The sequence below is a fragment of the Acanthopagrus latus genome, chromosome 9 (assembly GCF_904848185.1).
Source record: "Acanthopagrus latus isolate v.2019 chromosome 9, fAcaLat1.1, whole genome shotgun sequence".
Taxonomy (NCBI): Eukaryota; Metazoa; Chordata; class Actinopteri; order Spariformes; family Sparidae; genus Acanthopagrus; species Acanthopagrus latus.
In genome coordinates this window covers 29,928,827-29,953,623 of record NC_051047.1, presented here as the reverse complement: position 1 = coordinate 29,953,623, position 24,797 = coordinate 29,928,827, and the positions used below count along the sequence as shown (strand labels likewise).

Genomic DNA, 24,797 nt, shown 5'->3' with positions numbered 1-24,797 from the left:
AGGAGTAGGGTTAGTAATGTCTCCATAAAACGTTCCCCCTCCCAGAAAAAAATCTATCTGCAAAATATCCAATCATATTATTTATACATGGCAACCTGTGTTATGGTGACAATAAAAATTTAATATAATGCATAATATAACTATTACAAAATGTAGTAGTGAAGCTGCAGATATTACCATGTATTTCCTTGACAAGAACAGGTACAATCATTTCCTTCGGTTCACTGAGTCCAGCATGGTTCTCAGCACGGACTCTGAAGAAGTATTCAGCACCCTCCCTCAAGCTCTTGATGGTGTGGGTCATGGTCCTCACAGTGGCACATTTCACCCACTTGGTCTGTCCCTTCTCCAGGGCATCAATAAGGTAACCCCTGACTCTGCTACCACCATCATATTCTGGTCTTGTCCAGGCAATTGTAATGCTGTCCTTGGTTACATTTGCAACTCCAAGTTTCATGGGTGGAGTTGGTACCTCTGTAACAGACAGTGGGACATTTTATCGTGCACATTTTGTCAAAATTAGTACAGGTGTATAAAGTCAAGTTAATGACGACTACACTGAAAAACTGTCAGTTCAAATGTTACCTGTAATCTTTGTTCCAGCCTTGGCTTCTTGAGGGACACCCACTCCATACTCATTTTCTCCAATAACTCTGAAGTAATAGGTGGCACCCTCCTGCAAGTCTTCCACCCTGTAAGTCATTGTGTGGCAGTTGCTGGTCACGGTTACCCAGGCCTTCTTACTGGCCTCACGTTTTTCAACATGGTAGGCCTTCACTGCATCACCACCGTCATTCTCAGGAGCTTCCCAAGTGAGGGTTGCAGAATCCCTGGTCACTGTTGTAACTTTTACATTAACAGGGGGTCCAGGTGAGTCGAGCACTTTCACAACCACAGGCAAAGTGGCTTTTCCCAATGGTGATTCAATGGTAACACAATACTCTCCAGAGTCAAACCTAGATGACTTCTCAATTGTCAGTGAAGTGCTACATTCTGTAGATTCAATGGTTCCTCTGACCTTTAGATCAATGCCCTCCTTGGCCCATGCCACTGATGGCACAGGTTTGCCCTTGAATGGTACATTGAGAGTAAATGCCATGCCATGCTTGACAAGAAGTACTTTACGCATCTCAATGTCAACATCAAATGATGGCTCAGCAGTTCTGTCAATTGCTGCACCTGGATCTGAACATAAGCTTCGCGCACTGCTGCCAATTTTGTTTATTGCTTTGACACAGAATTCATATTCTACATCTGTCTTTAAACCAGTGATTGTGAACTCCAAGCTCTTGGTAAGAGGAATAGCCTCCACCCATCTTGCTAGTTCTTCAGGTGATTCAGGAATCTCCTCTTCCTCCTCCTCCTCCTCATAATATTCTTCCTCCTCTTCCTCAATCTCTGGCTCTGGTTTACGGATGTGCTCTCTGTATTCTACACTGTATCCAAGGATGCAGGCTCCACCATCATTTGTTGGAGGTTTCCAAACAATAGACACACTGTCCTTAGTTGAACTGACAATCTTTGGCTTGGTTGGGCGAGAAGGAACAACCAAAGGATCCAGTGCTCTGAATGTTGCAGACTGTTCACTTGGAGGACTCAAACCAGCGGCATTTTCAGCATAGACTCTGAAGTCATACTCACAACCCTTGCGCAGTTTGGTTGCAACTGCAGTACATTCAACGACTGGATCTCTGTTCACACGCACCCAGCGCATACCTGTCTTTTCACGGCGCTCAATCACATATCCAGTAACAGGACTGCCTCCATCACTTGCAGGCTTGCACCAGGTAAGGGTCATTGAATCTCCAGTTATGGTAGTGACATCGACACCAGCTGGAGCAGTGGCGACTGTGTATGGATCTGTAATCTTTATAGCTTCACTCTCCAGAGCCTCACCAAGTCCATGCTTGTTGACAGCTAAAACCCTGAAGATATATTCATTGCCCTTTAGCAATCCTGTGACTTTGAAGTGTGTTTTTGTTATATCTCCCTTCACCATTGTCCATGCCAAGCGACTGGTCTCACGCTTCTCAACAACATAATGTGTAATGGTAGCACCACCAGCCTCATGAGGAGGACCCCATGACAGAGTGCACTCATCTGATTTCAGACCTGTGATCTGCAGAGGTCCTGCTGAGGGTCCTGGTTTATCTAGAATCACACAGTTTATTGGCATGGTAACTGTTCCAGCAATATTCTGGAGAGTCAAGGCATACTGTCCAGAATCTCTTCTGATGCAGTCCTTTACAATGACAGAAGTGCTGATATCTGTTGAAGCAACCTGGATTCTAGATCTCAGTTCAATTTCTTTGCCATCCTTGGTCCAGGAAATAACAGGGGCAGGACGTCCAGCAAGGTCAGCGTTAATCTTCAGAGTTTCCCCTGCTTTCACAAACACTGTCTCTCTGAACTTGACATCCATCATGATGCGTGGTGGATCTACATCATCTGTGACTGTGATGGGGCCAGTGTTGTCAGATGGTATACTGAACAATCCAGCAGCATTCTTAGCAATGACGCGGAAGTCATACTGGCTGTTTTCAGTAAGGCCTGTCACATCATAGTGGGTCTCAGGCACATTTGTGAAGTTGCACCTAGTCCAGCGTCCCTCAGGAAGGTCTCTGCGCTCAATGGTGTATCCTGAAACCTTGGCTCCACCATCATACTCTGGTTTATCCCAAGACAAGGAGACAGATGTTCTGGTAACAGCAGTGACCACAGGTGTGCCTGGAGGATCACATGGATCTCTGGCTGCCACACCTTCACAGGCCTTGCTACATTTACCAATACCAGCAATATTTTCAGCATAGACACGATATTCATATATCATGCCCTCTTCAATTCCATTAACTTTGTATTCTGTATCTTTGATCATTCCTCTGTTCATCTTCGTCCAAAGAATGCTAGTACGCTCCTTCCTCTCCAGATGGTAGCCCAAAACAGGACTTCCGCCATCATTGACTGGCTCATTCCAAGTCACCAACATGTAGGACTTAGTGGCTGACTTCACTATTGGTGTTGAAGGAGGTCCAGGTTGTCTGAAGTTATACTGAGCAGTGATTCCAGGTGAATCCAGACTTGTACTCTTTCCATAACGGTTGACTGCATAGATGCGGAATTGGTACTCTGCTCCATGTGTTAGGCGGCCAGCCTTGAAAGCTGTTCTGGCAACATTACTTCCTACCATCTGCCATTCCTGTGTGTTTGTGTCTCTCTTCTCCACAATATAATTACTGATGGAGCAGCCACCATCATAATCTGGTGGAGACCAGGACAGTGTGATGCTGTCTGAGGTCACAGCATCCACCTTGATACCTTTAGGTGGACCTGGTTTGTCAAGGACAATAACTCCAATATCTGCTGTGACAGTTCCTGCTGAGTTAGCCAGGGTGATCTCGTACTTGCCAACATGTTCTCTGTGGGCCTCTTTGATGATAATTTTAGATGAGGTTGCAGTGTTTAAGATGGTCACTGATGAAGTCTGCTTCAAAGGAAGGCCATCCTTCTTCCAGGATACAACAGGCTTTGGCCTGCCTCTTATTGGAACCTCAAGAGTGAGGTCATCTCCAGCCTTCACGCTGTATGTGGTAAACAATAAGTTGGTAGATGGTTCAATTTCAACATCCTTTGCAACCACAGGCAAGCCAAGATCCTTTGGCTCACTCTTACCTTTTTCGTTAATTGCAACAACTCTGAATAAATAGGTCTCATTAGGAGTCAGATTAGGAATAGTTGCTTCAAGCACCTTAACTGTACATGCTGTGCCCCATTTATCTCCACTTTTGGGTTTAAACTCTACGTTGTAGCACATTACTTTGCTACCACCATCATGAGCAGGTTTGTCCCATGTCAGTGACACACTGGTCTTTGTCAGATCTACAAGTGTAACCTTGCTTGGAGACAGAGGTACCTCGGACACTTTGACTTCTTTGGTTTCAACTATCTGTCCTTGCCCATATTCATTAACAGCACAGACTCTAAAGTAGAATATACCACCCTCAGGCAGGTCTTCAATCTTGAATGAGTTGGCTGTGCAGTTGCTGGTGACAGTAGTATAGGCTTTCCTGACAGATTCTCTCTTATCTACAATGTAGTTTGTTATTTTAGAACCACCATCAGTGAGTGGAGTGTCCCAGGCAAGGGTCACTGAGTCCTTTTTGAGCTCCTTGACAACAAAGTTTTGTGGAGCACTTGGTGTATCCAAAATTCTTACTACTACATTTGCAGATTTTGTACCACTACTATTCTCCAGTGTTAGTGAGTATTTGCCACTGTCAAAGCGGTTAACATTGTCAATGACAAGCATGGTGTATGAGCTGGTGGTGTCAATTCCAGCACGTTCTGTGAGAGTACCCTCAACCTTCTCCCATTTCACAGCAGGTTCAGGTCTGCCTCTGATGGTGACAAATAAACGCAGAGTTCCACCAGCACGAACTGATACCACCTTTCTGAGCTCAGCATCCAACTCCATCTCTGGTGCTTCGACCCTGTCAGAAGTAACCACAGTGCTGTGGACATTAGCAGCCTCCCCCACCCCCTCAGAGTTGATAGCACAGACACGGAACTGGTACTCTCTACCCTCCTTCAATTCCTTGATAGTGAGTTTAGTGGCTTGAATGCCAGCGGGTGGAGTACACATGGTCCATTCTTTTTCAACTGGTGTCTCTACTGCTGGTGCTACTTCTGCCTCCTCCGTCACTTCAGGCAATGGTGTATACTCTCTCATTTCAACTATGTACCCCTTGATATAAGCACCACCATCAAAGGCAGGTTTGCCCCAGGACAGGGACACAGAAGACTTTGTATAGTCTGTCACCTTAGGATGGTGTGGAGGTCCAGGTGGTGTTGTGGCATTACATGCTCTGTAGAATAGGGACAGTTCACTGAGATCTCCCATTCCAGCCTCATTTTCAGCAGCAACACGGAACTCATAGAAGTGGTCTGTCAATAGACCTGTGACCTTGAAGTGAGTGTCAGTTAGCTTTTGTCTGTTGCATTTTGTCCACCTAACACCATCTTTGTCACGTTTTTCAAGGTGGTAGCCTTCAATGTCAGCTCCACCAGTCTGTTCTGGAACGGTCCATGACAGAACCATAGAATCCTTTGTGATCTGACCTGCTTCTGGAGTTCCAGGGGCACTGGGTGGCTTGTAAGGATTGCGTGCAATGATGGGTTCACTCTCAAGGAACTCACCTGCACCATATTTGTTGACTGCCCTGACTCTGAATATGTATTCATTTGCAGGAAGCAAATTTTTTAGTTTATAGAACAGACCCTTTATGTTTGGTGCAGCCACTGTCCAGGACAATCTGCTAGTCTCTCTCTTCTCTAGGATATAGTGAGTGATACTAGCCCCACCATCCAGAGTGGGCTCAGACCAAGCAAGGACGCATCTGTCAGACATGATTCCTGTCATCTTCATGGGTCCAGTGGGTGGACCTGGTTTATCAAGGACTTTGACAGTGATAGGGAAGGTTTTAGTACCACCCAGATTTTTGAGAACGAGGTCATAGTGGCCACTATCAAGCTTGGTAATGTCCTTGATGGTAATGGCTGCACGTTTCTGTGTAGTCTTCACTTCAATGCGCAGAGCTTTGTCCATTTCTTTGCCTTCTTTTAACCAGACAACATCAGGAATTGGTTTTCCATGGATGTCTGCATCAAGAAGCAAGGATTCTCCTGCATTGACAACAATGACATCCTTGTATTTGGGATCCATTGAAGCTCTTGGTGGTTCAATTTCATCAGTAGCAGTGATAGGTCCAGAACTGTCAGATGGTTCACTGAACACTCCAGCTGCATTTCTCGCAATAACTCTGAATTCATATTGCTCACTCTCTGTCAGACCAGTGACGATATACTCAGTCTCAATTATATTAGTAAAGTTAGCTCTAACCCAACGCTTATCATCGGAAGCGAGATCTTTCCGTTCCACAATATAACCATTCACTTTGCTGCCACCATCATACTGAGGCTTGGTCCACTGAATCTTGATAAGGTTCTTAGAAATAGAAATAGCCTCAGGAGCACCAGGAGGGTCACATGGATCACGCGCAACAAAGGACTCAGATGTTTTACTGCATCTGCCAATGCCAACAATATTTTCAGCATAGACTCTGAATTCATATCCAATACCCTCCTCAAGATTGCAGATCTTGAACATAGTATCAGTGATGAGAGTCTTGTTCAGTTTGTTCCACATGATGCTGCTTCTCTCTTTGCTTTCCAGGTGGTAACCAATAACTGTGCTTCCACCATCATTCACTGGCTCATTCCATTCAATGATCATCATTTCCTTTGTCGCAGATTTGACATATGGAGTTCCTGGTGGCCCTGGTGGCTTGTATGGATATTGCACTACAATGGACTTGGAGTCCAGAGAAGCACCCTTTCCATACCTGTTTTCAGCTATAATTCTGAACTGGTATTCAGCCCCAGTCTTCAGCTTAGTGACCTTGAAAGCTGTTCTAGCAAGCTGTGTGGTGACTGACTGCCATGTTGTGGTGGTGGTGTCTCTCTTCTCCACTATATAGTTCTTAACCTGGCATCCACCCATGTACTCTGGGGGCTCCCAGGAGAGATGTACAAATGTGTTACTCACTTCAACAACCTTGAGGGGACCTTTTGGTGGACCTGGCTTGTCAAGAATAATGATACTCATATCTTCAGTGATTGTTCCGGCAGTATTGGTTGCTGTAATACTGTATTTGCCGAAATCTTCCTTGCTCGCTTCACCAATTTGAATTCCAGTTGTAGTTGGAGTGTTTACCACATTGACTCTAGATGTCACCTTCAAAGACTGACCATCCTTTGTCCAGGTTACTTTGGGTTTGGGCCTGCCCAGCACAGGGAACTCCAACTTGAGATCTTTTCCAGCTAATACACTGTATGTGTTAAATTGCATCTTAATGCATGGCTCCATGGTCATGTCACTGGCAACAACAGGTGCAGCAAGTGCTTTTGGTTCACTTTTTCCTTTCTCATTGTAAGCAATGATACGGAATAGGTATTCTGTTCCAGCTGTCAGGCCTGTGACGGTGCCCTCACATGTCTTAGTATTTGTCGCAACTCCCCACTTGTCTGTACCTTTGGGCTGCATCTCAATTAGGTAGCCACCAATTCTACTGCCTCCATCATGCTCAGGTTTGTCCCAGGCCAGTGAAGCACTGTTCTTTGTGACATCAGTAAGGGAGACCTTTCCAACTGGCAGTGGTACCTCAGAGGCCTTGGAAGCTGTCTTTGTTTCAACAGCCTGGCCAATTCCATAATCATTTTCAGCCATGACTCTGAAGTAATACATAGCACCTTCAATGAGGTTCTCAACTTTGAATGTTGTTTTTGTACATTTTGTGGACACATTTGCATAAGCCTTTCTGGTTGATTCACGTTTGTCAATGACATAGTTCTTGATTTTGGAGCCTCCATCAATTAATGGGGCATCCCATACAAGAGTGATGGAGTCCTTTTTGATTTCTTTTACCACAAGGTTTTGTGGGGCCCCTGGTGTATCCAAGACTTTAACAGCAACAACCTCAGACACAGTGCCACTGCTGTTTGTCAGGCTCAGGGCGTATTTTCCTGAATCACTCCTGTCACAGGAGTCAATAGACAGCTGAGTGAAGTTGAGCGCCTTCTCAACTACCACCTTTTCAGTCAGAACTCCCTCATCCTTAGTCCACTTAATCTCAGGTGTTGGCCGACCCTTGAATGGAATATGGATTCTAACAGATCCACCGGCTTTCACAATGATGCCCTTCCTCAGCTCAGAGTCCAGACGGATCTCTGGAGGGTCTACCCTTTCCTCTGGCTTAGCAGTTCCAGAGAGAGCTGCTGGTTCACCAACCCCCATTTTATTCAGGGCACACACTTGAATCTTATACTCCTGACCCTCAGTCAGTTTAGTTATTTCATATTTGTTGACACGCAGGCCAGTGGTTGGAGTAACCATGGTCCATTCCTCCTCCTCAGCCTTGCAGACTTCCACAATGTATCCTTGAATAGCACTGCCGCCATCAGACATAGGCTTACCCCATGACACTGTAATTGAAGTCTTAGTTGAGTCAATCACATTCACATATGCTGGTGCACCAGGTTTGTATTTGGGATCACTGGCCTTGAAGTATGAACTTGGAAGGCTGGGCTCTCCCACTCCCACTACATTCTCAGCAGCTACTCTAAATTCATATTCATGGCCTGTGGTTAGGCCTGTGACTCTAAAGGAGAGGTCAGTGACCTTCTGTCTGTTACATCTGGTCCATTTAATTCCATTTCTGTCCTTCTTTTCAATATGATAATTGGTAATCTCACTGCCACCATCACTCTCAGGGGCTGACCACGTGATCGTCATGCCATCATGGGCAATGTTGGATACGTCCTCAATGTGAGGTGGACCAGGGGGAACAAATGGAGTCTTCATGATCACTCCACCAGACTCTAGTGGGTCACTGACACCATAACTGTTCACAGCCATGACACGGAACATATACTCATTGCCTTCCAGTAATTTGGTAACTTTGTAGCATGTAGTTTCACAGCTGTTAGATACAACAGTCCAAGCTAGACGACTGGTCTCTCTTCTCTCGATGACATAGTGTTTAATAGGACTACCTCCATCATGCAGAGGGGCACGCCATACCAGTGTGCATCTATCTTCAGCTACTCCAGCAGTGTGCAGGGGTCCTTCACACGGGCTGGGCCTATCCAGAACCACAACCTTGAATGGAACAGTTTCACTGCCGGCCTCATTTGTCAGCTGGAGTGTGTATGATCCACCATCGAGTCTTACTGAGTCCTTGATGACAATCATTGCATGGTTTTCTGTATTTTTGATCTCTAGTCTGAGTGTATTATCAATTGGTTTTTCATCTTTAAACCACTTGATGGTCGGCAGCGGCTTGCCATGGACATCAGCATCCAGCTTGAAGGTCTCTCGAGCATTTACGATGATGGTCTTGGTGAATGCAGGGTCGATGGAAAATTTGGGTGCCTCCATCTTATCACTTGCAGTGATTGGGCCACTGTTGTAGGATGGTTTGCTGATAGTGCCAACAGCATTTTTAGCAATGACTCTGAAGTCATACTGCGCATTTTCAGTAAGACCAGTGACAATGAACTGGGTTTCAATCACATTAGTGAAGTTTGCCCTTACCCACCTGCCCTCTGGTAGATCACGCTTCTCCACAGTATAGCCAGTTATATTACTACCACCATCATACTCTGGTTTAGTCCATTGAATCACAATGGTATCTTTGGTCACATGGATGGCCTCTGGTGTTCCAGGAGGGTCACAGGGGTCACGGGCAACACAGCCCTCTGAAACTTTACTGCATCTGCCAATGCCGACAATATTTTCTGCGTAAACCCTGTATTCATACTCGACACCCTCATCCAAGGGATGACTCTTGAAATTAGTCTCATGAATAAGTGACTTGTTTATTTTGACCCAGAGAATACTATTTCTCTCTTTCCTTTCAAGATGATAACCTAGAACAGCGCTGCCTCCATCTGAGACAGGCTCATGCCACTCAACAATCTGGTGGTCTCGTGAGAGAGAGGCGATGAAAGGAGTGCCTGGCGGGCCTGGCTCTTTGTATGGATACTGAGCAACAACAGCAGATGAATCAAGACCATGACTCTTGCCATAACGGTTCTGAGCAATGATCCTGAACTGGTACTCTGCACCAGTCTTCAGTCTAGGCACTTTAATGGTGGTTCTGGCACAATTGATGCTGACATTTTCCCATGTTGTTGTAGTGGTATCTCTCTTCTGTACAATATAGTTTGAAATCTGGCAGCCACCATTGTGTTTTGGTGGGTCCCATGAAAGAGTGACACTTTGTGTTGTGATTTCATCAAACCTCACAGGGCCAGATGGGGGGCCAGGTTTGTCAAGAACAATTATTTCAACAGTTGTGTCCTTCGTTCCAGCTGAGTTAGCAACATTTATACTGTACATGCCACCATCATCCCCCGCTGCCTCCTTAATGCTCAGTGTTGTATGTGTTGATGTGTTGTGAATGTTAACTCTGGTAGTGAATTTCAAAGGAGCTCCATCTTTAGTCCATGATACCTTTGGTTTAGGACGTCCATAGATGGGAATGTCAACGCTCAGGTCTTTACCCACATGGACACTGTAATTGCTGAATGCTGGTCTAACATCGGGCTCAAAGACTAAGTCCTTGGTCATCACTGGGCCAGCAAGGACTTTGGGGTCACTCTTTCCCTTATCATTCATTGCTGTAACTCTGAACAGATACTCAGCTCCTGGGTTCAGATTGGAAACAGTAGCCTCCATTGTCTTAAATGTGTTAACACCATTCCACTTATCCTGGCCCTTCAGTTGCACCTCAAGCAGGTACTGAATGACTCTGCTACCTCCATCATACTCAGGCTTCTCCCAGGCCAAAGAGATGCTAGTTTTAGTTTGGTCTGTGACATTCAAGCTCTTTGGAGACTGGGGCACCTCTGAGACCTTAAGAGGGTCAACAGTTGCTGCGGGCAGGCCAACACCATGTGCATTCTCAGCAAGCACTCGGAAGTAGTAACTGCAACCCTCCTGGAGTGGCTCAATCTTCCATGAAAGAGCATGACAATTTGTTACTACAGCTGCATATGTTTTGCGTGTGCTTTCTCTCTTCTCAACAATGTAGTTTTTGATCTTGGCCCCACCATCTAACAGAGGTGGTTCCCAGGCCAGTGTAACTGACTGGTTTGTTATTTCCTTCACTTTCAGATTAACAGGAGCACTAGGTGTGTCTAGAACACGAACAACAACAAAAGCTGATTTGGTTCCACTGGAGTTCTCTGCAGTTACTGTGTATTTTCCACTGTCATTTCTGTCCATCTTGTCAATTACAAGTGATGTGTAACTACTGGTCACCTCGATCTGTGCAGTCTCTTTAAGTGCAGCTTCATCTTTATCCCACTTGATGGTAGGACTGGGCCTTCCTTTGATTGGAATAAACAGTCTAAGTGATGCTCCAGCTTTGATATTCACAATCTGTCTTAGTTCTGCATCAATGTCAAGGTCTGGCTCTTCTGCCCTGTCCTGTGCAACAACAGCTCCAGAGACATCAGCATGCTCCCCAACTCCAACTTTGTTGACAGCACACACTCTAAACTTGTATGCCTGGTTTTCCTTCAGATTTGGAACTTCAAACTTGGTCTTTTTGATCCCTGATGGTGGCGTGCACATTAACCATTCCTCAGCAGGTGCATCTGTGGCAGTTGCTTCTGTAGGGGCTTCGGCAGGGGCCTCAGCTGGCACTGTGGTAGTGCAGCACTCAACAATGTATCCCTGAATCTCACAGCCTCCATCACAGGCGGGCTTGCCCCATGACAAGAATACTGATGTTTTAGTTGTGTCAGTGACTCTTGGATGGTGTGGTGGACCAGGTGTGAAGATTGGATCAAGTGCTTTGTAGAGTACGGTTGGGGGGCTTGGTTCACCAACACCAACAGAATTCTCAGCTGCAACTCTAAATTCATAGTTATGGCTTTCCAGGAGGCCAGTGACCTTGAAAGTTACATCAGTGACTGTTTGCCTGTTGCATCTGATCCATCTTACACCTTCCTTGTCATGTTTTTCAATTATGTAGCCAGTGATAGGACTGCCTCCATCTTCAGAAGGAGCCTCCCAGGTGAGCACCATTGAATCCTTTTTAATATGTGAAACTTCCAAGCTCTTGGGTGATCCAGGGGTTACATATGGATCTTTAATTATTACTGCTGCAGACTCAATTGCTGGGCCCCCTCCAAAGTTGTTGACAGCATGAACTCTGAAGATGTACTCATTTCCTTCCAGGAGCTTAGTAACCTTCAAACAAGTATTTGTCACTTTTGGGTCAACAACAGTCCAAACTAGTCTGCCTGTCTCTCTCCGCTCCACAACGTAGTGAGAGATCTTGCTGCCACCATCTTGTTGTGGTGGTTTCCATGCAAGGCAGCACCGTTCTTTGGTTATTCCTGTAACAACAAGAGGTCCCTGTGGTTCTCCAGGTTTATCGAGAACAATTACATTAATCTGTACAGCCTTTTCTCCTCCTGGATTTCTTAACAGCAGAGTGTATTGGCCGCCGTCGGACAGTTTTGCCTCCTTGACAGATATGTAGGCTTTGGTGAGTGTATTCTTAATCTCTCTATGAATAGTATTGCCCAGTTCCTGCTCTCCCTTCATCCAGTAGATAGAGGGCAATGGTTTTCCATGAACATCTCCATCAATCTTGAAGTTGTCTCCAGCATTAACTACAACAGTCTGTGTGTACTCTGGGTCAATGCTGATGCGTGGTGGTTCAATCTCATCCATGGCAGTGATAGGACCGGTGCTGTAAGAGGGAAGACTGAAAACACCAGCAGCATTTCTGGCAATGACACGGAACTCATACTGATTGTCCTGCACAAGTCCAGTTGCAACGTATTCTGTCTCAATTATGTTAGTAAAGTTGGCCTTCAGCCAACGGCCTTCAGGAAGCTCCTTCTTTTCCACAATGTAGCCTGTAACCTTTGCACCACCATCGTACTCAGGCTTGGTCCAAACAATGGTCACAGAATCCTTGGTGATCTTTGTTGCTTCTGGGGTGCCAGGGGGATCACAGGGATCTCTAGCAATCTGTCCCTCAGACACTTTGCTTGCTTTGCCCATTCCAACAATGTTTTCAGCATAAACTCTGTATTCATACTCCATTCCTGGTTCCAGACCACTGGTCTTGAAGGTTTGGTCAGTAATAAGAGACTTGTTAAGCTTTACCCACAGGATGCTGTTTCTCTCTTTTCGTTCAAGATGATAGCCTAAGATGGTGCTACCACCATCATTTACTGGTTCATTCCAGGCAATCACCATGCTGTCCTTGTTGCAGGCTGCAATGGATGGTGTTCCTGGGGGTCCTGGGAGTTTGTATGGGTATTGAGCCACAATACATGCTGAAACAAGAGCTGGGCCTTTTCCATATCTGTTTTCTGCTGTGATTCTAAACTGATACTCTGAGCCAGTCTTCAACCTGCCTGCCTTGATTTTGGTTCTGGCAAGGTTATGAGATACAACCATCCAGTTAGTTGTGGAAGTGTCTCTCTTTTCCACAATATAGTGTTTGATTGTGCACCCACCATTATACTCTGGTGGGTTCCAGGAGATGGTTACGCTCTCAGAGGTGACCTCCTCCACCTTGACTGGACCACCAGGCTGACCAGGTTTGTCAAGAACAACGATGCTAATGTCTGCTGTTGTCTCTCCTGCTGTGTTGCTAAGAGTTATACGGTAATGTCCAACATCATCTTTAGTTGCCTCTTTTATGTTGAGGTTCAGCATTGTCTCTGTTGCACCAAAGTTCACTCGGGAAGTTCTCTTCAGAGGCTGAGCATCTTTTACCCAGGAGACAGCTGCTTTGGGACGTGCAACATATGGAACATCCACTGTCAGGTCTTCTCCTGCCAACACACTGAATGTGTTAAACAACATTTTGGCAACAGGTGCAATCACAAGATCTTTTACGATCACAGGAACACCAATTTGACGTGGGTCACTTGCTCCCTTCTCATTTTTTGCAGCTACACGGAACATGTATTCTTCACCTGCATTGAGTCCACTAATGGTGGCTTCAGTTTCTTTTACAATGACAGCCTGGGACCACTTATCAACACCTTTAGGTTGGATCTCAACAACGTAACAGCCCACTCTGCTGCCACCATCATGCTCTGGCTTCTCCCAGGTGAGGGTGACACTGTTCTTTGTAACATCCTTAAGAGTGATTTTGCCAGGTGGCTGTGGCTTCTCAGACACTTTGACAGATTCGCCAGTCTCAATGGGCAGACCAATGCCATATTCATTCTCAGCCAAAACTCTGAAGTAATAGTTGCATCCTTCCAGGAGCTGGTCAACTGTGAAAGTGGTGTGATGACAGTTGGCACTGACTGTGGCATACGCTTTTCTTGTGGACTCACGTTTTTCAACAATATAGTTCTTTATCTTAACACCTCCATCATTTATCGGTGGTTCCCACGTCAGAGTGACAGCTTCCTTTGTTACACTAGTTATCTTCAGATTCAGTGGGGCACTTGGTGTGTCAAGCACTTTGACTTGGACTGTTACTGTCTTGGAGCCAGAGCTGTTTTCAATTGTAAGATTATACTTTCCACTGTCAAATCTGTTGACGTTTTCAATTACAAGTGATGTATATGATGTTGTGCTGTCAATGGTTGCCCTCTCAATAGGCTCACCATCTCCTTTGGTCCATTTAGCCTGAGGAGCTGGTCTGCCTCTGATAGGCACAAAAAGTCTGAGAGAGCAGCAAGCTCTAAGACTGATAACCTTGCGGAGCTCTGCGTCCAGATCCATCTCAGGTGGGAGGAGCCTATCCTCTGCCTTGGGATTTCCAGGTACCAATGCTGCTTCTCCAACTCCTTCACTATTGACAGCAGAGATGCTAATCTTGTATTCCTGGTTCTCCTTTAAGTTAACGATAGTGAATGAGGTGGCAAGGAGTCCTTCTTTGGGTGTCACAATGGTCCATTCTTCCTCTTCCTCCTTTTCAGATGGGATGCAGGTCTCAACCATGTAGCCAGTGATGTCAGAGCCACCATCATATACAGGTTTGTTCCAGGCAACAGTAATTGAGGACTTGGTTGTGTCCAAGATTCTTGGGTTGCATGGAGCCCCAGGGTTGTACAGTGCATCAGTGGCTTTGTAGAATGGACTTGTGGCACTTGGTGCACTCACTCCGGCAGCATTCTCAGCAGTTATTCTAAATTCATATTCATGTCCAACAACAAGGCCTGTTACTTTGAATTGGAGATCTTTGACCTTCCTCTTGTTGCATTTGACCCAGCGAAGGCCAATTCTGTCTTTCCTTTCAATATTGTAGTTAGTGATAGGAGTTCCACCATCACTCTTAGGTGCTTGCCACATAATAACCATTGAATCTTTAGTTATAGCTGTCACCTCAGGATTCTCTGGAGGATCTGGAACCACATATGGGTTGTCTGCAATAGTGGGCTCAGATTCAAGAGATTCGCCAAGTCCATATTTGTTCACTGCCATAACTCTAAAGATGTATTCATTTCCTTTGAGCAGCTTGGTCACCTTAAATTGTGTAACTTGAAGGTCTGAAACCACATTGGTCCAAACCAGTCTGCTTGACTCGCGCTTCTCTATCACATACCCCTCAATCTTGGCACCACCATCATCAGCAGGTGGAGCCCAGGTAAGTAAACAGTTGTCAGCTGTGACATTAGAAACTTCAAGAGGTCCGACTGGTGGTCCAGGTCTGTCAAGCACTTTAACCTTAAAGATGTGCTTAGCAAATCCACCAACGTTAGTTGCAGTCAAAACAAATTCTCCTCCATCTGATCTGATAGAATCCTTGTTGGTCAGAGTAGTTGTCAGTTCTGTGAATCTGACCTCCAGTTTCATTGTGTTCTCAACCTCCTTTCCACCCTTGGTCCAAACCATAGATGGGGTGGGTTGACCAGCAATATCAGCATCAAGTTTGAAGGTCTCACCTGCTTTCAGGAGTACAACATCCTTAAAGATGGCATCAACCATAATGCGTGGCTCAATAATGTCATCTTTGCAAATAATTGGGTCAGAGGGTTCAGAGGGCACACTCACTGCACCCGCAGAGTTTCTGGCTATCACACGGAACTCATATGAGGTATCTTGAGTTAGTCCGCTGACAGTGAATGTCGTTTCAATGATGTTGGTGAAGTTGGCCCTCATCCAGCGGCCAGCAGGCAGTTCTCTCTTCTCCACTACATAGCCAGTGATTTTGAAGCCACCATCGTACTCAGGCTTTGTCCACTGAATTGTGATGACATTCTTGTTGACAAATATTGGCACAGGTTGACCTGGTGGATCTACAGGGTCCAGGGCCAGTATTGCTTCAGAGGCCTTGCTGGGTTTACCAACTCCAGCCATGTTTTCAGCTGAGACACGGAATTCATAGGCAACTCCATCTTCTAGACCACTAGATTTAAATATGTTTCCTTTCACAATACCCTTGCTGATCTTGTACCACATGATGCTGCTTCTTTCTTTCCTTTCAACATGATAGCCAATTACTTCGTTTCCACCGTCAGACACAGGCTCATTCCAGCCAATTGTTATTGAGTCCTTGGTAAATGCAGTGACACCAGGGGTTCCAGGGGGTCCAGGGACTTTGAATGGATAGGCAGCCACCACTGCCTCTGATGTGATTGGTGGTCCAACACCATATCTGTTCTTAGCCTTTACTCTGAACTGGTACTCAGATCCAGTGTTTAATCGAATGGCTTTGAACATGGTACGTATAATAGTTGAAGAAAGTTCTGTCCATGTTTGGGAAGTAGTGTCTCTGATCTCAACCACATAATTAGTGATTGGAACACCACCATCATTCTCAGGAGTGTCCCATGCAAAGATGCAATAGGTTCGAGATATCTCTACAATCTTAACTGGTCCCTTGGGTGGCCCAGGTACATCATGTACTTTGACAATGATGTTGTCTGTCACAGAACCAACAATGTTTTTTGCTGTCATGGTGTATACACCACTGTCTGCTCTGTTGGATTCACTAATGCTGAGGGTAACAGTAGCAGCAGCAGTTTCTACATTAGTTCTCTGCGTGAGTTTCAGGGCTGTGCCATCCTTCTGCCACGAGACAGTTGGTCTAGGACGTCCCATCACTGGGATTTCAACCTTGATGTCGTCTCCTGCTTTGACAATAACAGTCTTCTGGCATACGCCACGGAGGTCAAACTCAGGCAGGGAAGTAGAATCCTTTACAACAATGGGTTTGCTGTCACGTGGAGCACTTCTACCGGAGTGATTGACAGCCATTACACGGAAAATGTACTCCTCCTTCTCATTCAGATTTTTCACTGTGAAATCCATTGTCTTGACTGTTGTTACATGCGCCCACTGATCTGTTCCCTTCTTCTGGGCTTCAAGGACATATCCTGTAATTCTGCTACCACCATCGTGTTTGGGTTTTGTCCAAGCCAAGCTCACAGAGTTCTTTGTGATATCAGTAGGAATAATACTCTCTGGAGGAGTTGGTGCTTGGGACGCACGAATAGGATCAGCAGTTTCAACTGCCTCACCGATGCCATACTCATTCTCTGCACACACTCTGAAGTAGTACTCGCAGCCTTCACCCAGCTCATCAATCTTGACTGACGTAGTTGGGCATTTTGTGATAGCGGTAGCAAAAGCTTTGCGTGTTGATTCTCTTTTCTCAATGATGTAGTTTGTGATCTTGGCTCCACCATCGATGAGAGGCATCTCCCACTGAAGAGTAATGCTTTCCTTGTCAATCTTAACTGGTTTTAGATTAAGTGGCGGTCCAGGTGAATCCAGAACTCTAACATGTATATCAGCAGTCTTCTTTCCAGTCGAGTTTTCAAGGCTAAGTTCATATTTGCCGGCATCAATCCTTGAACTCTCAGGAATGATCAGCATTGTAAATGACTCAGTGCTGTCAATGACTGCACGTGAGACAGGACCACCTTCTTTTGTCCAGGTGACTGTAGGTGCAGGGCGTCCCTTGATTGGAACAAAGAGTCGAATGGAGCAGCCAGCTCTGACTACAAGGGTTCTTCTAAGCTCAACATCCAGCTCCAAATCAGGTTCAGCTGCTCGCTCGACAATCTCAACCATTTCCTGAGTTTCAGCAGGTTCACCTGCCCCCTTAGCATTTACAGCACTAATTCTGAAATGGTATTTTGCACCAGCTTCCAGATTGGGAACAACAAACTCTGTGATCCTAAGTGGAGATGAAGGGGTATCCTTCAACCATTCCTCTGTTCCTTCTTTCTTGTGCTCAATCACATATCCAGTAACTTCAAGTCCACCATTGTCAAGAGGTTTTCCCCAGTTTAGAGTGGCAGTGGTCTTGGTTGTGTCTGTGACTCTTGGATTAACTGGAGGTCCAGGCACATCTGCCAGAAAAGAAATATGGTTAATATCTTTTAAAACTTTATATGACATTCTGTAAAAGCTGGTGATTTGAAGTAGTATTTTAATGTTAGAAATACTTCAGTGCTTCTTTTCACTTACAGGCAACAACTACTGTTCTGACAGGCATAGATGGTTCACTTGGTTCTCCAAAGCCGGCTTTATTCTCAGCAAGAACACGGAACTCATACTCGATGCCCTCTGTGAGACCGGTAACTTCATAGCTGAGCTCGGCAACGGATTTCTTAGATGCCCTGAACCATCTCATACCCTTTCTCTCCTTCTTCTCAACACAGTAACCTATGATGTCACTTCCTCCATCCTCAGCTGGTCTCCTCCAGGTCACAGTGGCTGAATGTCCATCAACTTTCTCAACCTCTGGTTTAGATGGTGGACCCGGAGGACCTACATGTGTAGACAGAAGAAATACTTTCATAAATCGGCAGTCTGTATTTTTTTTCCACAAACATTTTATCTTTTAAAAATATGCAAAAATGTAGGCTGTAAGATGCAATGAGGAACATAAACTAACTGCACATACCAAATCTATCGACCATCTTGACAGCCTCAGAGTGAGATGGCTCACTGGCACCATACTGGTTAACAGCAGAGACTCTGAAGAAGTACTCATTCCCCTGGATGAGCTTGTTGGCTATATAGTGGCAGTCGATGACCTTCTCTTCCAGGATAGTCCAAAGCAGGCGGCTAGTCTCTCTCTTCTCAAGAGTGTAATACTTGATAGGAGAGCCTCCATCCTCAGTAGGAGTTGTCCAGGTAAGCGTGACCCTTTCAGATGAGACACCACTGCATTCAATGGGTCCAGGAACACCAGGAACATCCAAAACTGTGACCTTGACAGTTTCTTCCTTTACACCAAAGGGGTTGCTTGCAGTGATGACATATTCCCCAGTGTCTTTCCTGCCGGCATACTTGATGGACAGAGTGGAGGAAGTTGCAGTGGTCTCAATTTGAACAATATCTGAGGGTTTAAAGTACTTGCCTCCCTTTGACCAACATGAGGTTGGTGCAGGTTTGCCTAAAATGCTTGTGGCAGTGATGACAATAGTGTCCCCTGCTCGGACAGTTAGACCCTCCTTCACCTGGGCGTCAATAATAATGGTTGGTGCAGCTGTTGGGTGAAACAAGGAAAACTTAATATCTCATGCAAAAGATAATAATCAAACATATACAGAGTCACAAATTAATCATGTTAGTGTATGTTTATATCTCACCATATTCATCTGTGCAGAGAATGGTATCTGTCTGCTCAGAGGGTGGACTTAGAGCACCAGCAGCATTCTTTGCCCTGATTCTGAATTCATATTTGCAGCCCTCCTGCAGATCAGTTGCAGTGAACGCAGGATCTACAACATTCACATTGTTGGCTTTCACCCAGATCTTAGAAGGCAAGTCACGCTTTTCAATGATGTAGCCAGTCAGCCTGTGGCCACCATCAAACTGTGGCTCTGTCCACTGAAGGGTCACAGTACTTCTGGTGATGCTGATTACATCAGGTTTACCAGGAGCGTCTAATGATAATGATATAAAAATATCAATAGATTGCAGCAAATAGTACAATATTATAATCATTGCCATTTTCCCTTTTTAGACATACCAATGGGATCCAGGGCCACTTGTGGATCAGTGGGAGCGCTTGGTCTGCCAATGCCAGCCAGATTTATTGCCATGACTCTGAACTCGTACTCCAGACCTTCAGTCAGCCCAGATACCTTGTGTTCCTTCATCATCAAGGCAGCTGGGCTCGCCCTCTTCCACAACATACTATTTCTCTCCTTGAACTCAACATGGTATCCTGATAGTAGTACCAAAGAACATAACCACATTAAACCTACATAACACATGCGCATCTTACAGATATCAGTTAAGTAGCAAATAGAAAAATTTGTTATGTAATGTAAAACAAATAACGTAGATGACAGTATGTAGGTCAGGTGTTCTATCTAACTGCACCTGTGATGGGAGATCCTCCAGTCTTCCTGGGGTCAGACCAAGCCAGGTAAGTGGAGTCGTGGCGCATGCTCATGATCTGAGGTGGAGGAGGAGCATCGGGAACATCTGCACAAAAACAGTTATATAGTCCAGTGAGGAGAAGCTGCATTTTTAAGTTAGACAGCTAACACTCATCCTTTAAAATGTGAATTATTATATTATTTACTCACTGAATGGATGTTTAGCAACAACGGGCTCAGACTTAAGTCCTTCTCCAATTCCGTACTTGTTCTCAGCACAGACCCTGAAGATGTACTCTGTGCCCTCATGGAGGCCAGTTACCCTCATACTGTTGGTCTCCACAGCAGAGGAAACAGTCACCCACATGTTGGTGATGGAGTCCCTCTTTTCCAGGATGTAGTTGGTGATCTCTGAGCCGCCGTCATCTTTAGGAGCACCCCACTTCAGTGTAGCACCATCGGCAGTAACATCTTTGAACTTAATAGGACCAACAGGGATGCCAGGTTTACCCACGACCCTGTGGAGTGGATATGACATAAATTAGCATTGATCCAGTGTGTGTGTGGGTGGGTGGGTGGGGTGGGGGGGTGGGGGGGGGGGTGGGGGGGTAATATTCTGCATCTTGTATTATATTCTCTGGCATTGAAGGCCCTTGTACAGTCGAATTCATACCTGATGAAAATGGTGGACTCCCTGCTTCCAGCACTGTTCCTTAGGGTGATAGTGTATTTGGAAGCATCACTCCTCTGGCAGTCCCTGATCAGGAGGGTGGTGTTGACTGCAGAGGACTCTGCACACACTCGGCCAGTGTCTGTCAAGTCCTCATCCTCTCCCTTCTTCCAGGTGACCTTGGGCGTAGGTTTGCCGATGATTGGGATCTTTAAACGGACAGTGCTGCCCTCCTTGGCAATGTAGCACATGTTGGGCAGCTCCCTCAAGTCACAGCTAGGAATAACTGCAGAGGAAAGGAATATGTTTTTTAAAAAATCTACTTTTAGCACTTTACACACTGAGGCCTTTGTGAGTAAGTTTCATCAATATTGACAGTCACTTACTGATCTGGTCCTTGGCCACCACCGTCAGCTCTTTGGCAGCGCTCTCTCCTGTGTCATTCACAGCTTTGACTCTGTAAGTGTATTCTCTGCCTTCCACCAGGTCTTTCGCGCTGTACTGCATGTTTTTGGACCTCATCAGCTCCTTGTACTTGTCGTCACCATTGAGAACCTCCAGAACATAGCAGATGATGCGACTGCCACCATCAGTAAGGGGTTTCTTCCAGCTTAGAGTGCAAGAGTCCTTGGTAACCAGGAGGGTCTTGAAGTCCATAACAGGCCCAGGCTCCTCTGGAAAATTTAAAACAAGAACAGTGAGTTATGATATTTGGACAAACGAAAAACAAAAGGGCAACCACAAAATCTGTTATCCAACCCACCAGTAGCTCTGACTGAATCGGCTGTCTCGCAACACTCTCCAGCACCGAGCTTGTTAACTGCTGACACTCTGAAGCAGTAAGACCTTCCAGCATCCAGGTCTTCAACCTTGAATGCTGTCTTGGTGCAGTTGTTGGAGACAATGGACCAGGCCTTCCTCTCAGTGTCACGTTTCTCAACAATGTAGTGGGTAACCTCATGGCCACCGTCAATCAGAGGAGCATCCCAGTAGATTGAAGCGCTGTCTTTAGTTGTTTCCTTCACCATCAGGTTGACTGGTGGTCCGGGAGTATCTGGGGAGACAACAACACTTATAATTAGTGGCTCTTTGAATATGGACCTAAACCCACACTTTTTAAAACATACTCCTTTTTCTAATGATTGCAACTAGATAGATAGATAGATAGATAGATAGATAGATAGATAGATAGATAGATAGATAGATAGATACTTTATTGATCCCAGAGGAAATTCAAGTAGGAAGCTGGTCTCAGTCAGCCTCTATACAGTAGAATCAATACAATGAAAGGTTATAGCATTTTCTTAGTGAATAAATAACAACACTCACCAATAACTTTGACTACAATGGTGTACATCTTCATGCCAGCAGTGCTATCCAGGCTCAGGATGTATTTGCCAGCATCATATCTGTTCACATTATCCACCTTTACCAGGGTGTCAGTACTTGTGGATTTGATGATAATGCCCTGGCGGCTCTTGATGTTGGTGTTCATCTTTGCCCAGGTGACCTTGGGAATGGGACGGCCCTTGATGGTGGCCTGCAGCCTCATGGTGGCACCAGCTTGCAGCTCCAGGACCTCCTTCAGCTCAGCACTCAGCTCTGCCTCGGGAGCAACTGCATGAACACACAGGTGACAGTTTTATGAATGAGAAAAATACTGCATATTTTATGCTCTCTTAGGAAACATATACAAAGACATGTTTATCAAAGAAACATTCTAGCCAGTCAAGTTGAAAGTTGAAGTAGAAGTAGCCAAGGTGAAAAACATTTTTAAAAACCAAAACACAGTGAGCAAGGCTAAAATGACATCGGCCAGCTTTAATGATTCTTTTCATTTTCATTCAGTCTTAGTCATAATTCAGCTAACTATTAATAAGCTGCACTTTTCCACGCTGGAGCCAGTTTTAAAGAACTGCAAAATCTTGTTATTCTTATATACCATGTTTCGTCAATTATACTTTTTTGTACTTAAACCGACTGCAATCAGGTCATATCAAAATCATACTTACCAATTATGTCTTTGGCCACATGTGTGCCAGGTACTTCAGCTGGCTCGCTGAAGCCAACTTTATTGACGGCAGTGATGCGGCACTGGTACTCTGCCTTATCAATGAGGTTCTGGATGATGTAGTTGGTCTCCTGCAGGTTCCTGGGGACATTGCAGCGGATCCAGTCTGCAGTGCCGATCCTCTTGCACTCCACCAAGTAACCAATAATAGGGCTTCCACCATCATTGGCCGGAGCAGTCCAGGTAAGACTGATGGTGCAGTGAGTGGTATCTGTCACACTTGGGTTAATGACAGGGCTAGGAGGAGCTGTGGAACAAAAAAAATGAGTTGAAAATACCTACAAAGTCTTTGATCTCCAAGTAACAGGTGACATATTATCTCATTAAGACTGAACTCCACAAAGAGGTCATGGGACTCACTGAGGGGATTCTTTGCGGTGGCACCAGCAGAGGGTTCGCTAGGTTTGCCCAGCCCTGCCATGTTGACGGCAGTGACTCTAAACTCGTACTCAGCTCCCTCTGTGAGACCTGTAATCTCCAGGGTCCTATCTGTCATGGGCTTCCTGTTCACCTTGGTCCAGTTCAGCTCCTTGGTCTCTTTCTTTTCCAGCATGTAGCCCAGGATGGTGGACTTTCCATCATCTGCAGGCTCTTTCCAGCTCACAGTCATGTGATCCTTGGTCACGTTAGTAACCAGTGGGGCCTCACAAGGGCCAGGTACAGCTGGATATTTAAAAAAGATTACAAGTGTGAAATAACCAACAAAATATTGACACATTGTGATAAGAATCTTCAGAAAATTAAAGAATATGAAATTAGACAGTGAGCACTTTCAAGTTTTACAGCAATTTTAAACTGTAGTTCGTAATTCTAAAGTTTGCTATGGCCACTGACATGTGTGTGAATAAACTCAGAAGATATGCTGGTAATGACTCACTGAATGGGTTCTTGGCAATGACAGGGCTGGTGATGTGTGGGTCTCCAACTCCCCACATGTTTTCAGCACGAATTCGGAACTGGTACTCATGACCCTCAATCAGTTTCTCCACGTTGAACTCAAGGACATTGCCCTTGATCTTAGCGCAGACCTGGGCCCAGTTGGCTCTGCTGGTTTCACGTTTGTCCACAATGTAGTTGCTGATGGCTGCGCCACCGTCCTTCAGAGGAGGCTCCCAAGACATTTTGATGCTCGTTGCACACACCTCTACGTATTTGGCACTAGCAGGAGCACCAGGCACATCTAAAGAGACATAAAATAATGGAATATCAGCCATTTAAACACTGCATGTTGAATGGTAGACCTGCATGCACATCATCGAGAATTTAATGTGATTAGGGCTTCTAGCTTATGTAAGTCCCCCTTTTTATTTTACTTTATCCTGCAACAGTTTCGAACAGACAACCCCTAATAAAGGATGAAAAATTCTCACCCAGGACGTTGACCTGGATTTCAGCGGTCTTTGTGCCACTGGCATTCTCGGCTGTGATGGTGTAGGTTCCTGTGTGCTCCTTAGTAACTGCCGTCATCTCCAGCTGGTAGTGATTCCTCTGCTGGGTGATGACCTGGCCCTCACCTGACTTTAGGCTATCATCACCTCTCCTCCAGGTTACTCTGGGCATCGGTTTACCGAACACTTCAGCCTCCAGGAGGATTGTGGTTTGGGCCTTTACCTTCAGGCCCTTCTGCATCCTGGCATTAAGCTCCACCCTTGGGGGAACTTTGTCAAGATGAGATAAAGTAGTGTTATGACTATTACTAAGAGACAAAATCACAAGCTTACAGTTGTCCAGCCGAAAATGTTGTAATGTTATTATGGTCACTGGTTTATCAGCAGGCTCATAACAGTGTTAAACCAAAATATCTCACCATTCTCAGCACAGACCAGGATTGGGTCAGTGGGCTCAGAGGGTTTGCTTATGTTGACAGCAGTTTTAGCTATGACTCTGAACTGATACTGCAGGTCTCTCTCCAAGCCTGTCACTGTATACTCCTCCCTTGGGACATTCTGGCTGCTGGTGTTGCAGCGTATCCAAACATCTCCTGGCACCCGCATGGCCTCAACATAGTAGCCAATGATCTTGCTGCCACCGTCATTCTTTGGGCGAGTCCAAATGAGACTGACAGAGTTCTTGGTTATATCCAGGACCTCAGGTTTACCTGGGGTGTCTGTGACATGGAGAGACAAACAAGTGTAAGGAAAGAAGATTGAATTAATAAAACTT

General features: G+C 45.4%; 1 protein-coding gene and 1 long non-coding RNA gene across 2 annotated transcripts in view; one reads left to right on the top strand and one right to left on the bottom strand.

Annotated features, from left to right (window-relative positions):
* ttn.1 (titin, tandem duplicate 1) overlaps positions 1-24,797 on the bottom strand; it is a 172,815-nt gene that overhangs the window by 26,331 nt on the left and 121,687 nt on the right. The window contains exons 175-191 of the mRNA XM_037108979.1: positions 24,442-24,741; positions 24,005-24,292; positions 23,512-23,814; positions 22,995-23,297; positions 22,576-22,881; positions 21,893-22,180; positions 21,327-21,617; positions 20,950-21,237; positions 20,567-20,849; positions 20,104-20,411; positions 19,895-19,999; positions 19,539-19,736; positions 19,156-19,452; positions 18,465-19,052; positions 18,026-18,328; positions 586-17,907; positions 178-474 (exon numbers count right to left, since the gene is read on the bottom strand). Coding sequence (XP_036964874.1) covers positions 178-474; positions 586-17,907; positions 18,026-18,328; positions 18,465-19,052; positions 19,156-19,452; positions 19,539-19,736; positions 19,895-19,999; positions 20,104-20,411; positions 20,567-20,849; positions 20,950-21,237; positions 21,327-21,617; positions 21,893-22,180; positions 22,576-22,881; positions 22,995-23,297; positions 23,512-23,814; positions 24,005-24,292; positions 24,442-24,741 — 22,068 coding nt within the window. The remainder of the gene's footprint in view (positions 1-177; positions 475-585; positions 17,908-18,025; positions 18,329-18,464; positions 19,053-19,155; positions 19,453-19,538; positions 19,737-19,894; positions 20,000-20,103; positions 20,412-20,566; positions 20,850-20,949; positions 21,238-21,326; positions 21,618-21,892; positions 22,181-22,575; positions 22,882-22,994; positions 23,298-23,511; positions 23,815-24,004; positions 24,293-24,441; positions 24,742-24,797) is intronic.
* The window catches only part of LOC119025426, a 68,078-nt gene that overhangs the window by 31,599 nt on the left and 11,682 nt on the right, over positions 1-24,797 (top strand). The window contains exons 8-10 of the long non-coding RNA XR_005076818.1: positions 21,050-21,260; positions 22,069-22,196; positions 22,712-22,817. This is a non-coding gene — a long non-coding RNA (uncharacterized LOC119025426). The remainder of the gene's footprint in view (positions 1-21,049; positions 21,261-22,068; positions 22,197-22,711; positions 22,818-24,797) is intronic.